The 14,959-nt window shown below is 34.3% G+C and overlaps 1 protein-coding gene across 6 annotated transcripts in view; it reads left to right on the top strand.

Moving 5' to 3' along the window:
- The first annotated feature begins 571 nt into the window (after positions 1-571).
- ERGIC2 (ERGIC and golgi 2) overlaps positions 572-14,959 on the top strand; it is a 54,224-nt gene continuing 39,836 nt past the window's right edge. For 2 of the 6 annotated variants that reach the window (XM_031938107.1, XM_012550420.3), the window contains exons 1-3: positions 572-657; positions 10,981-11,126; positions 13,972-14,080. In XM_031938107.1, the coding sequence (XP_031793967.1) occupies positions 11,021-11,126; positions 13,972-14,080 (215 nt within the window). In that variant the 5' untranslated portion in view covers positions 572-657; positions 10,981-11,020. Of the gene's footprint in view, positions 658-988; positions 1,364-3,981; positions 4,070-9,449; positions 9,501-10,980; positions 11,127-13,971; positions 14,081-14,959 lie in introns of those variants that run through there. The other 4 variants (XM_031938110.1, XM_031938109.1, XM_031938108.1 and 1 more) reach the window with 4 other exon arrangements.

Raw genomic sequence — 14,959 nt, 5'->3', positions numbered from 1 at the left:
AATGTTTAATAAAGTGCTCTTCAGGGAAAAAGTACATTTAAAAATTTCATCTGCCTTAATAACATTTTCTCCATTTCCTTCCCTAAGTCTAGACAATGAAGAATAAATCAAGCTGTTTTGTAGCATTTGCAAATTTCCAAAGGTTTAAATGCTCAAACTGAATATTTAAGTATCAACTAGGCTGGGTATGAGCTACCTGGCTCTAGCACACCAGGGGCAATCAATGTTATCAACATGCTTGGAAAAATCATGGAGTTGCCAGGCTGGTGTTGTGCTGGAAAAAACTGGGAATAACATACCCAGGGTCTCAATAATGAAGCTGTCGGCGGCGTAGCTCTGTGAAACTTGAACGCTGCGCTCCTGCCAAGTATAAATGGCTTGTGCATTTACACTGGAAATCACGCCCTTCCTCCTGGCCCAAGCCTCAATCCCAGAGTTCTCACTAGGAACGCCCCCTTCCTTCTGGTCTCCACCTCTTCTGACTCTTCCGACTCAATCTTGGGGACCACGGTCGATATCGCGAGAACTTTATCCGCAGCCAAAAAGACATTTCCGGTGGTTTCGGTTACACCTCCCGCGATATTTCCGGACGCTTCGGCCCCTGAGTGGCTGAGGGTTTCCAAGTATCATGGCGGCCGGAGTGTTCTGGACCATAAGGTAAGAAGCGGTTATGAGCTAACGGACGCTGCGCGGAGGTCTGCGTTCCTGCCCGAGCTAGTGGCTCGGATCCTTCTCGGGAGGTTGGGGTTCGTAGAAGTGGCTCCTTTGCAGCGTGCACGAGAGCGGAGGGAGACCTGGCTCCCGAGCACCCTCTTCTTTGGGGGGCGTTACTGGTCCCGAGTTCCGGGCAGCCCCCGGCCCGGGGTCGCTCCTCTGGTACTTGGGCGGGCGGCTCTCGCACCCTGGGGCTCAGGAGTTAAGATCGGCTCCCCTTGTCGCCTCTTCGCCCCCTGTTGCATGAGAATCCTCGTAGTGCCGGGTGGTTTTTCGCACGAACTCCTCCTCTTCCCCCCCACCCCTCCCCCCGGGTTTTCGCGTGTCCTCTGAGACTTGCTCCTCGCCAGCTTGCTGTAGTGGGCAGGGTTCCCTATGGGTTTTCGGGGCAGGCTCCCGCTGCGAGCGCTGTCAGATTCCGGGTTGGGTGTTGTGGTTCTAAATTATATGTTCATTAGTATTATTGTAAGGAGGCATCGGGGCGGGGGTGAGGCTTGGGTTGGAGAAAATAAAGCCAACTCTGGACTGTGGGAGGTCTGTCAGTCCGTTGATATTTATTTGGCGACTGATCTTTGGGATTACAGAGACAAAAGACTGCCCCTGCCTTCCAGGATTTTACCATCCAATGGGGGAAGACAACCTACGAAAGGTAGCAAAAAGGGTGGGGGATGGAGAAATTGAAGAAAAAAAGTAGAAGGGAGGTGTTAAATTTGGCACGTTCCCAGAGGAGAGCTAAAGTATAGTTACTGCTACTGCAGTGTCCCAGGTGGTAACCTACAATACTAACCACACACACAAAACAAACAAACAAACCCAACCCGCTTATGTTCTAACTTAAGTTTTCAGTGCTATTTAAAAGCTAATTTACTTAGTGCTTTTTGTAGGGCCATTTTATGTATATGTGAAAACACACACAAAATATCTTGGTAGCTGTTTTCTGTTCTCAAAATTAAGTGAAATGTGCTCTGTTTTTGCTTTTTGTAATTTACTTAAAAATTAACACATTGATTTTACTTCTGTAATTTACTCTTAATTTAAAATTGAATAGTTATTTACATAGCAAAAGTCCTAATTGGCATTCAGTCAGGTTTCTTGTGCATTTAGAAGTAGATTATATTTGTGAGTTGTTTTGAAGTGATCACAATTACTTGGGAAATTTCTGGGTGCATTTCTGGCTCAGTTTTGATTGCACTGAAGGCTTATTTGTCTTGTTTGGCTACCAGGACAAAGCAATGTAAAGATCAGTGTAACTATTTTCCTGTTACAAGTAATTCCATCATTAAAAGCTTTTTCCTGTTTTGCTTTCAAAAATGTTAAAAAGGTAAACCATTTAACTGAATTTCATTGAATCAAATTTAAGAAATATTTATGAAAAATTTATATACAGAGCACTGTGGTAGGCAAAGAACGAGTGAAAAATTTTAAAAGTACGTTTTATTAAGCGTTACTATGTGCCAGGTAATGGGGATATAAAAACCTTACATTCTAATATGGAGGACTACACACACAGAGGAGTGATGGCTAGGGAGTGGCATTCTGATCCTGGGCAATTACTGGGCTAGAATGGAAATGAATTGACACATCTCTTCCAGGAACAACTCAATTAATTTGATATTGGTTTCAGAGCTAAAGGTGAAATGAGAGATATGGGCTAAGATATATATTTAAAGCAGCTATATTGAAGTAGGGTCAGGAAATAGCGAATGAAGTGAACTGGAACCAAACTGAGATTATGAACCTCATGAAAGAAATATTTCAGACTACACAAAATTGAAAACTACAAAGAAATAAGGCTCTCATTCCTTGTGTTCTTTTTTGAGTATAAAAAGTGTTTGACTTGGTGAAGTGCTTAATAAAGTGCTTGGCACATAATGCTTATTAATTCTTGTTCCTTTTTTTCTCTTCTGTAAGGTACTTCTTGTGTCAAAATAATACAAAATTTTTTTAATCCACTCTTAATATTAATAACAGTTGAGACATAAGGAAGAAAAAATAAAAGGTCGCAACAAGCATTTGTTAAAAGTTTATGTGCTAAACATTGTGCTAATTCAATTCAGTAAATATTAAATGCCTTACAAAAAGAGGCAAAAGGAAAGACGACACTTGCTCTTAAGGAACTTAGAATTGGGGAGACAGCACGTGGAAGAACTGCAAAATTGGGGCTGAGAGAGGAGGGAAATAAAGGAAGCAGCCTGAGAAAGTCAGGAACAGATCTAGGGAAGGGAATGCAGCAAGAACTCCCTTGTACCCCTTCAGGAGCAGTGGTTCTCAAAGTTTGGTCTAGAGAATCCTGGAGATCTCTGAAACCCTTTTAGAGTGTCTACAAATTCAAAAATAGTTTTTATTTCCAATATGGTAAATGTCTATAAATATAATCCAGATAAACAAAAACTCTTTGGAAAGATCCTCAATAATTTTTAATAGGATAAAGATACTGAAAACAAAAGTTTGTGAACCATTGAAATAGAAAGTCATGGGGAAATTACAATTGAGAAAAGAGGGTAGGGGATGAAGGTCCACAGACATTGGGTTTTTAGAGGGATATTCTAAGGTGAGCATATTGCTGTCCTGATAGTTCCAGGACAAGGAGGCACTGAGGAAATCTTCAGAATGTGGCACTTAAAAAGGCTTGATTTTGAAGTCTATAGAGAAAGTCAGAAGTTGGACCAGGAAGGGAGTGTAAGTTCAATGTAAGGTACATAGTAGGAGTTTAATAAATTCTTCACAACTTCATAAATGTATGCTTACCAAAGAGGTTTATAGCTATTAAGCCTAGACTTCAAATCTAGGATTCTCAGTAGATCTTCTAAATTAATGCATCTGCTGTAAATTTAAAATCTAAATTTGATTGCATACTTTTTGAACACGCTTTCACATACATATATATGCTAATTTATATTTTTGTACAACTTCATCAGTTATGCAGAGGTTTTTGTTGAAATTCTGTAAACTTGTCTCTTCCTGATGTCAGTCACTTATTTTTTACAAACTAATTAGAAGCTGTTTTAATTTTATATTTTTAACAAAGAGGTTCAAAAACTATTGAAACTTTTCCTTGGAAGAACATTTCAGATTGATTTAAGAGGGGATTTCCTTTGCTTGAGAAACCTGGCCAGATCTACCAGTCAAGTTATCAGAGAGAACCTGAAACTCCTATTGACAGTTTTATATTCAGATCACCAGAAAGAGATGCTAACCCCATGCTTCAGATTTCAATGCTCATAGTTGTTTAATACTCCCTAATCATTTAACATTTCCAATCAACAGTCAATCAAAGTGGCAAGGAGAAAACCTTTTTAAGATCAAGAATCAATCAAAGTGGCAAGGAAAAAAAACCCTTTACTTTGTTGTTACTGTAAGTTGTTTGCTTATTTTTTCTCTCTCGTGTTTTTTTCTCTCTTGATCTGAACTTTCTTGCGCAGCAAGACAAATAGGGAAATATGTTTAAAAGAATTGCTCATACTTAACCTATATCATATTATTTGCTGTCTTGGGGAGAGGAGGTAAGAAAACAAAGGAGAAAAATTTATAACAGTTTTACAAAAATGAATGTTGAAAACTATCTTTACATATATTTAGAAAAATCAAATACTATTGAAATACAAAACAAAGAAAGAAAAGGAAAAAAGAAAATTCTTTGAAAGCAAAAAAAAAGTTTTTGAGAGACCTTGAGTGTTCTTGTTTGTATCACTTTTTCTGACCATCATATGAGTGCCTGCCCTGAGTTAAGTTCTCCATAAAATAGTCTTTTGGGCAAACATTTGGCTTTCAAATTATGTACCTAACCCAACAGAGTTACAAGATTCTGAAGATCATTTGGAAGAGTAAGGAATTTTTTTCAAACTAAACTGCCAAGCCCACATGTTAGAATGAAGTTTTCTTTCTTGTTAACTTTCTAATCTTGTTAACAATAACAGTTTGTTCTTAAAGAGACCGTGGGTACCATCACTTAACTTCCCTGGCCTCTGTTTTCTCATTTTTAATATGAAAAGGTTGGACTCTTGATTTGCAGCTCTGCGACACAAAAAAATCCTGAAATCTTTTTCAAATTTAATTTTTGCTAGATTTTCATTTATGCTGTTTTTCTGACATCAATCACAATGCAGTTGAACATTTACTAAAAAATGTGTAGAGAAATAGATTTTTTAAAATTACATACAACATAGTCCATATTCATTATTATTGGAAGTATTTCAATAAAAAAGGAATACGAAATGACATTATGCTAAATTTAAGATGAAGGCAGAATAAATTGCAATTCCTTGCTTTATGAAACAGTGGATCCCACTCAAAATTCTACAAAGTACTACCTATGGCAGAGAATGAGATGGCTAGAATCAAACAAACAAGAGCTTGGGCAGACTTTGGGAAATAGGGAAAGACAGAAGAATCTGAAATGTGCAGGGGGTCATGAAGAGTTAGAAAAAGATAACAAAGCACTAACTTATAGTAAAAGTTGAAAGGAATCTTAGAATTCTTAGCAATGGCTGCAACTTCAGAAGCCATAAAATTCAATTTCTACTTTAATAAAAATCTCTGCAATATACCAAACAAGCAGCTACCTAGCCATTAGTTGAAAATCTCCAGTGAAAGGCTTTAAATAAGTTCACTGTGGGAATAGCAATGTTGTCTCTATAAAATAGTCTTTTTGGCAAAATACTGGGCTTTTGAACTATGTAGCCAGCCCAAAAGTAATTAAGATTTCGGAAGATCATCTGGCAGGATAAGATTTTTTTCCAACTAAAATGCCAAACTCACATGTTAGAGTGAAGTTTTCTTCCTTGTTAACTTTCATACACTGATAACAGTTTGTTCTTCTGGAAGCAGCACAGAATAGTACAAAGAAAATTGGTTTGAGAGTCATTCAGACAAGCAAAGTTTAAAGCCTCTGTCTTAACTGTATTACCCTGTTGACCGTGGGTATACTATATCATATTACTAAGTTCAGCATCACTATTGTCATTCATATAGTTTATCAGTGTCCTTCCTAAAAATGTGGTCAGAACTGAATAAAATATTCCAGTTGCTGACCAAGGAAGAGTTCTACACATCTAATGCAGAATATTAAAACTCTCAATACAGCTTAGAAGGAAGGAAACAAGCATTTATTAAATGATTACTATAGCATGTACTTTTCCTTTAAGAATTTTGCATGCTGTGATTGCCCAAGCCCATTAGGTAGCCACATTAAGTCTAGCATCCAAAAAAGTGAGCCCAGAGAAGGATCAAGAGGCCTTTTAAGGTACCTAAGGGATCTTTTAAGGTATCCTAAGGGATGATTGTACCAATCCAGGTTAAGAAAACAGATCAGACTTTTGCTGCCATATTGATCAGTACTGGAACTGGACTAGTTAGTGGCTACTGAACTTCCAGCCACATGAGATAGAAAGTCCCAGTCTCCAAATTAAAAAAAAAAAATTTAGTCTGAATGATAAAAACAAAAAAAAAGGATCTGGATGCTATACTAATTGGTACATATATTTTTAGTATTTTGCATTAAATGTATTCATTGTCTGTGGTACGTTTTAGCAAGATGTAGTTTCCTATCTTGCCTCTTTTAGTTCTGTTTTTGCTTTGTCTGAGGTCATGATTTTTTTTTAACTTTTTTTATTTCAACTGAAGCTTAATAGAATTTGCTCTAGCCACTTAACATTAATTTTTGTGTATCTGCTTTTAAGTGTGTTTCTTATAAACAACATTTACAAGGGTTCTGGTTTTTAATGCATTCTGCTATCTGCTTTCATTTTTTCATCCTATTCATATTCACAGTTATCATTGCTATTTCCTTTCATCTTGATTTTGCAGTTGTTTATTTTTTCTTTTCATCCTCTCTCAAAAGTGTTTTGGTTCTGACCATTCCTCATTTTATCAGTCCACTCTCTTACTTCCCTTCTCTACCTTTTTTTTTTTGGGGGGGGGGGAGCAGAGCTGAGGCAATTGGAGTTAAGTGGCTTGCCTGGGGTCACACAGCTAGAAAGTATAAATTGTCTGAGGTCAAATTTGAACTCAGGGTTGGTACTCTATCTACTGAGGGTTGGTACTCTATCTACTGTGCCATGTAGCTGCTTCTCCTCTACTTTTTTAAGGAGTTGTTTATTTCAGTGAATTTTTTTATCTTTTCCTTTTTTAGAAATTCCTTTTCCAAGCTGTGGACTCTTCATGAATCTTTTGAATTACTTTCATTTCTTTTCTCATTTTTCCTTTGCCTCTTTTAAGATCCCTTCCAGCAATTCTTTTTGAGCCTAACACCAATTCACATTTTTTCCTTCAGGCTTTGCATGTTATATTTTGAAATTGTTGTCCTCTTTTAAGTTTATGTTTTGATCTTCCTTTTCACTTTATTAAACTTTTTATGATTTGTGTGTGTGTGTGTGTGTGCTCATTTTCATAATTTTTTGACTTTTTAGTTTTTTGTGTAAATTGGGTTCTGTTCCAAGGGTGGAAAGGATATTATTCCAAGTTTCAGTTTTCCATATGTTTTCAGTTTTTTCAAGGTGACATGATCTAAGGAGAGTTGTGGTGTCACTGCTTGCTTAGCCTGAGAAGTCAGGGGGTGGTGACAACCTGTGTTATGATCGAAGCAGAGTGATACCAGGTGGCAAACGATATAGAAGAGCAAGTTGTTTATGTGGTCCCACGTGAGCAGTATATACTTAGCACATGCCTAGTGTTTTGTTACATAAGAGTTGAGGGTATAAAAGGGGGAAAGACCCCCTTTTTCCACCATCCTCAGGAGTCTCACCTCATCACTTTTCCTCTAGCAAGGTATATTTTAATCACCCCCACGTGAGGGCTCTAGAAAGCAATGGTATATTTTGTCACCCCAACTTGAGGGATCTAGAAAGCACAGTATTTTAATCACCCTGGCATGGAGGCCTTAGAAAGCAATAGTATGTTTTGTCACCCCAACTTGGGGGCTCTAGAAAGCAGGACACAACACTACCCTATTGTTGATATTAATCTTATAAGCACATAGTATACATTTCCCATGCAAACAAACAAACAAACATAAACATGTTTGTTCTTTGAAACTGATCTTTGATATTGGCTCTTATATGTTAAATTTTATCTTAAATTAGGGTTTGGTTGATAGAAAGTTCTGAAAATCTGCAGGATTGTTGAATGTACATTTTTTTCTCTTTCATTTTGCTGAATATGATATTTTTGGCTGCAGCTTTAGTTCTTTTGATTATTAATGAAATATGATTCCAGGACCTATGGTCTTTTATTGTTACTGTTGCCAGGTTCTGTAGTAATTGTAGCTCTGCACTAACTTTTTTCTATTTTTACATTACTCTCATGTTCTGCCACTCCAGGACACTCTTGATTTATTTCCCGCATTATTGTGTCAAGGTTCTCTTTTTGGTCCCAACTTTAAGGTAGTCCAATTCCTGATCTGTTGTCTTTCTTAAAAGATGTTTCATATTCTGTAGTATTTTCTCATTCTTTATAATCTGTTTTTTTATTTTTTGATCTTTAATAGCTTCACTGGCTTCCCTTTGCCTGATTCTAATTTTTAATGAATTATTTTCATCTTTGAGATTCTGTATCTTCTCTAGATGCTTAACTTTTTCCCGTAATTTTCTTGTTTTTTTTTTAAATATATTTAATTTAATTTTTTTTATTTTAAATTTAATTTTAAAAATTTTTTCTCAATATCTCATTTGATTAAAAAAAAATTTTTTTTTTGAGTTCTATAAAATCTCTCCTGGTAGAGAGTCATTTCGTGGTACTCTTTGGGGTAGAAACTTTTTTTACTTCAATGTCCTCCTCTGAAGATCTTATGGTTTTCCCTCTTTCCATAATATGTTTCTATGGTGGGATTCTTTCTTCTTTGCCAGTTCCTTTTTTTTATTATTATTTTTTTTTTATTAAGAAGTATTCATGTAAATATCTCTAATCATGGAGTGGGAAGATGGGTGCATCTAGCTTCACTTCAGCTTCCACTCTGATTGGAACACCAAACCAAGAGCTCCCTACCTCACTGCTTTTGCACTCCTCAAACTAAAGATGCAGCAGCTGAGGATGTTTATCCCCCTCACCCAGGGCTATGAAGTTTCTTTATTTAAAGGCCCACAAAACAAAGTTTTTGTTTTTACTGTAGTCTGGCCCTTCAACAGTCTGAGGGACAGTGAACCGGCTCCCTATTTAAAAAGTTTGAAGGACCCCTGCTCTAGGTGCTGGTTCTTTCTCAGGGCCACATCTCAGCAGCACTGCTGGGCCTGGTGTTCCTAATGATCTGAGGTTCACTCTTTATTCAGTCTTTCCATATCTCACTCCACAAACAGTGGGGGAGATGTCTCTGTAGTTCTTACTGAGGTTCCTGCCTCACCTAGCTAGCCTGAGGAGTCCCCACTTGGTGTTTGTGAGGAGCTAGTTGGGGGAGGTGTTTGTACTTCACACTGGTTAATCCCTGCCCAGGGTCTTTTCATCTGATGTGTATCTTGAGTACTTTGTACTGGAGAGCTTGAAATATACCACTTTGCCATCTTCCCAGGAATCTCCCTCCTTTTTCTTTTTAAAATATGTTAACATTTTAAAGATATTTAAGGTTCCAGCCAATTCCAATTTTAATCTTTTGGGAAATTTGTTTTGCATTTTCTTTTCCTTGTTCTTTTTAATGTTTTCTGTTATGATTACTTTGTATGTTTTTTTATTTGTTGGGTTTTTTTTTTTTGCAATTGCATGCTCAATTCATTAATTCTCCTTTTTCTTTTTTAAAAAACATTTTTTAGAGATAAAATTTTTCTACTGAGGACTGCTTTAGCTGTACCCCCCAAACATTGGTATGTTTTATTATTTTCTACAGAATCAATTTCTATAATTTTGTCTTTTGATTCTTATTGGTTTCCATTTAGGTCTGCGTCTTTTTATTTGCATTTTCTTTTTTTGTTATTTTTATTTCATTTTGATTTGTAATGTATTTAATATAGCTCCTTTTTTACATTAAAAAGATTTTTTAGCCTTAGCATGTAATGTGTTCATTATGGTACCATGTGTTTATGACATGTATATTTGTTAGCAACGCATCACAAAATACTGTCTGACTCATTGTTTTTGTTAGATTTATCTATTTCATAAAATAATAATTATTATTTATGTAACATTTGCTGTGTGCCAGGTAGTGTGCTGAACATTTTGCAATTTAATTCTCATACAACCCTGAGAGGTAGTTGATATTATTATCCCCATTTTCAGATGAGAAAGGTGAAGCAAGCAGGCAAAATGACTTGCCCAGGGTTACTCAGCTAATATGTGTCTGAGGCCAGGTTTTTTGACTGCTGATCTAGCCTTTCTACAGAACCACTTAGCTACCTATAAGAACAAAAAACCCCAACATACACGATTATTTAAGTATTGTTTTATTGTACTTTGGTTAACTTTTTCAAGTAAATTTAGATGTTATTGTATTTGTGTATTTTTAGTTTATAATGGGCTAATTCCTACTCAACTACCAGTTTTTTCTGGGAGCATTCTTTTATTTTTATTCATCTTTTCTTCCTTCTTACCATCCTCATAGCAGTTTACTTATGCTTTCCTCTCTTACTTTATTGTCAGAAGTATATTTTTAAATGCTCTCATGACTCCCAACTAATTTGTATTGTGTAATTTCTAAATCTTTCTCCTGCTAGATAGACATCTAATAAATCTTGTATTCAATTGAATTGTTGATTTTTGCAAACTACAGGTCATGGTTCTAGCATATCTTAAATGATAGTTTATACATTAATCAATTGTTGGTTGTTGTGTGTGTATATCAGCTCTATTATTTTATATGGTATGCAGTGTTAAGAATATTAGCAAGAAAATGGATTAATGTTATCTTTTAATAAAATTGGATTGAAATATTTTATGTAATACTATGTAATTAGAAAATGTAACTCCATAATTATGATTATCTTGTATATGTATTAAAGCTGTCCTTTTTTGTAGAAAAGATCTCTTGTACATTATCAGTTTGAATTTTGTCCCTCTGTTTTCTGTTGTAACCCTTAATTAAGAAGTAATAGTCCACAGTTTTTGTTTATTTCTAATGGAGTTATAGAATCCTGAAGAAATGTAGTGGGAAGAGTACATTTTTGGTTTAAATCTGTTGCTAAGCTTTCTTCATAATTCTGTATGAGTAGAGGCTATCTTGTTTTTGTATCTTCTGTGCCTAGCCCAGTGTTTTTATATTGGAATTTAATGTTGGGATTTTAAAAATATTTAGAGCACTCACTAATTTAGTGTATGTATATATATATATATGTTTATTTTTGTGTGTAGAGTGGCTCTATGAAGGAAGAAGTGGAAGATTCTGCTGAAGATGAGGCGATTGAATCGAAAGAAAACCTTAAATCTAGTGAAAGAATTGGATGCCTTTCCAAAGGTTCCTGTAAGCTATGTAGAGACTTCGGCAATTGGGGGTACAGGTGGGTTGCGTTGAAAATTTAAACTCTTGATGTTGTTTAAACATGTATTTAATTAATAGAAACCTTGTAACTCTTTTCTAGCTTCCTATCAGTGGTATAGATTATTTTGTATGTTTTTTGAACATACATTTTGAAAAGATAGCCTCATTACATGTGTTTTGTTTGACTGGAGTATCTTTGACAATAATCTGACACTAAAGTAAGAGAACAGATTTTTATAATAATGATTTTAATATCTAACATTATATAAAAGTTATGCTCTTTTTTTTTTTTTTTAAATTCAGGTGTTTGATATTTAGGTTGGATCTACTCACTGCTATTCAAAAATTAAATGTCCTAAGCTTCAAATATAAAATATATTGTCGGGAACAATGCCTAGACACTTCTCTTTTGAGTATATGATATGACAATAGAGTATTTTTTAATCATTTCCAAGATCAAGGGAATGTGGAAATATTACAGATTCAATAATGCCTCAGTAATTTGAAAATCAAAGAAATAAGAAAAAAAGACTTTTTAAGTTAATTAACTAGATTATCCAGAGTTTTAATTAAAAGCCATTAGCATATTATTAGCTGGCAAATGACAATTCCTTTTAAATGCTATAATACATATTGAAAATAAAGTTGACATCAGTCAGACTGGATTATCTAAGTAACCTTCTCACTGTTTACTTGCTTTTAGGTTGTTCCCCTCTTCCTAATTTGTTGTTTTCATGTTATTCATCTACTTAGATATTTTCAGTGAATTCGGACTTATGTACTACAGAATGTATTTATGACCCTTTAGTACTTTAGTGGTGTTAAAAGCTATCCAGTTTTGCTTCAGTCACTGACCTTAGTTTTATTACTTCCCAATGTAAAATTGCCATTCTGGCCAGTCTGAAAATTTATTTACAAATAGATGCCCTTGTTAAGATTTGCCCAAATCTCCATTGTCTGATATTCTTTCAGTAATTCTTTTTAGCTTTCTTTTGTTAGTTATCTCAAATCTCAATAAACCAACTTTGATCATTTCATCTTTGTGAACACAGTATTTATTTGCCATTCTATTTCTTTGGTATTTGGTCACATACTACCTGTGATATCGCTTGTGCCATCTTTTATTGCTATTTAATTCTTATATTATTTAGGTTTTTTATGTGTTTGTGCTTTATTTCTCTCTGTGAAGGAGAGTATTTAAATACTACCATTCCCAATTTACAAATGAGAAAACTGAGGCTCAGAGTGGTTACATTTAAGATTCATACTTAAATGATATAGTAAGAGTTAAATAGCAACCATACATGGTACAAGTGATGTCAAGGGCAGTGTATCTTAAGTTTGTAGATATATGAGATGAAGTAGTTAGAGGAAGTTTAGTGGGACTTGAGCTCATTACTAAAAGACATTGAACATTACTAAAATAATTGAATAGCTGAAAAAGATTGTAAAGGGCATATCAGGCAGTAGGAATTAGGAGAAAAGTGTATTTAGTATGTTTTGTTGTGTTAATCAAATGGTTTACTTCTTGAGGACGGGGACTTTGTGTTTTACTTAATGTATCCTACTAATGTCTGTAATAGTGGACACATGTAATGTGATAAATAATTATTAATGGAGTGAATCAAATTTGAACTTTTCATTCTTTTCAATTATAGATATAGATAACTATAAATTGAAGATGAAATACCTTATTTATAGCAGTAAAATTTCCCATATCTAGCCTTTGATTCACTGCATTATGTTAAGGACCCTGGTTTTAGAGTCAGACTCTCCATAAGTTTGAATTTGGTTCCGAACTTTTTAGCTCTTTGACCCTTAAAGTACCCAAAGTGTAAATGTACATCTTTAACCTCAGTTTTCTCATTTGTAAAATAGGAATGGTGGTATTTGAACTTTCTTCTTCATAGGGTTGGGAAAAGATATGTCACAAAGGTTTATAGATAACAAGCATAAAACTGATGGTGATACTAATTAAAGTTTCATATTGTCATATTGAATTACCATGAAATGAACACTGCATATACCAGTTATACAGTCTTAATCTTTGTTGTTAACATGCTAAAATAGAGTTATTACACACACACACACACACACACACACACACACACACACATCCAAGTTTTACATTGTTCCTTTGCATATGAAGTAACATTTTTACGTGATTGCCAAATACAGAGCAGAAGAAAAAGTTTTCTGGTTGTTCTTTAGACTTATTTTGTGTCTTTCAGCCATGTAAGTTTTCTAAGAGGCCTTGGGAGAAATCATGACAAATTACATAAAACAACGACAAAATCTGACTATTCTGTACCTGTAAAATTAAAAGAAAAAAATTAGCAAACTATAGACATAGATGTCAACTTTGAAAATATTGAATTGCATATAAGTTTTAACTTAATGATGTTAGTATTGTCAATAGTTTTTATGCAGAAAGAAAAGTGAAAATTTTGTGATCTAGTAAAAAACATTTTGGTTGTTGTATTTGGTTTATATGAAGATTAGGAAGTAGTTTATGAACAAGGTCGCATATTAAAATCATTAATATTGATCATTTGATAGTTTTTAGATTTTTGTTTGGAAAAGCTATATATTTTACTTTTTAAGGAAAGCATATTAAAAATCAGAAATGTTCATGTTAAAAATTTTTTCCCCCACGGCAATTGGGGTTAAATAACTTGTCCAGAGCCACACGCTAGGAAGTGTTAAGTATCTGAGGTCAGATTTAGATAGACTCGGATCCTCCTGACTTCAGAGCTGGTGCTCTATCCACTGCACCAATTAGCTGCCCTTCATGTTAAACTTACTATAAATTAGCTAAGTCTGTTTTATATTTGAACTCATTTTCTTTTTTCTTTCTTTCTTAGTTTCTCTAATAGCATTTACTACAATGGCTTTGTTAACCATAATGGAGTTTTCAGTATATCAAGATACTTGGATGAAGTACGAATATGAAGTAGACAAGGATTTTTCTAGGTAACTTTTTTTTTTTGTTGAAAATTTTAGAGTGTATTAATATTCATTTAGTTCTTGTAAGGGAAATGATATAAAAAACATAACAAGTGTTTGTATAAAAAGTTTGAATTTAATTATGTTTGATGTTCACTGCTATTTTGCTAAGGAAATGACATCATCTCTTATCATTAATATTATAATTATTAATATTAAGATTAATATCAGAATTAAATTTTTATATAGTTGATCCATAGTTAGTCTGCTAAAAAGTAAATGTTCCTTATTCTCTAATGTGCATCAGTTTAAAGAGACTTTTTTCTCATGTAATGAGACTCTTTTCTCATTTAATCAACTTTATTATTCACATATCCAAATAATGCATTTATTATATGTCAAATATAAATAGGTATTTCAAAAGTCATTTACAGCTCAGTTCTAATGGAAATCTTATTTTTACAAATTAATTTGTTTCCATATATGAATACTTTGATAGAGAAAATAGGCCTTTGCAAGTTTTATAACACATTTTAATAGATTCCTGTTATTTGGCTTATTTCAGATTTTCTAATCCCAGTGAATATTACTTGTCAGTCGTTTTCAAATAAGTGCTATTTATTATTTAACTTCCTTTTCAAATACTTTTGAGACTGTCTTCAGAGGATTCCAGGCTTTCTTTCTGAGGCTGAAAAAATTTAAACTGAGTAGAAGAGTACAGGTATACCTGGTATTATTGCACTTTACCATTATTGAGTTGTTTTTTTTTTCCTTTGGTTTTGTTTTTTACAAATTGAAGGTTTATGGCAACCCTCAAAGTCTGTCTGTGCCGTTTTTCCAACAGCATGTGCTCACATTGTGTTGGTGTCACAGTTGAGTAATTTTGAAATATTTCAAACTTTTTCA

Source organism: Sarcophilus harrisii, chromosome 5, assembly GCF_902635505.1.
Source record: "Sarcophilus harrisii chromosome 5, mSarHar1.11, whole genome shotgun sequence".
In the NCBI taxonomy this organism is placed as follows: domain Eukaryota; kingdom Metazoa; phylum Chordata; class Mammalia; order Dasyuromorphia; family Dasyuridae; genus Sarcophilus; species Sarcophilus harrisii.
Note: the sequence above shows the minus strand (reverse complement) of the source record. Positions and strands in the feature narration are given on the sequence as shown.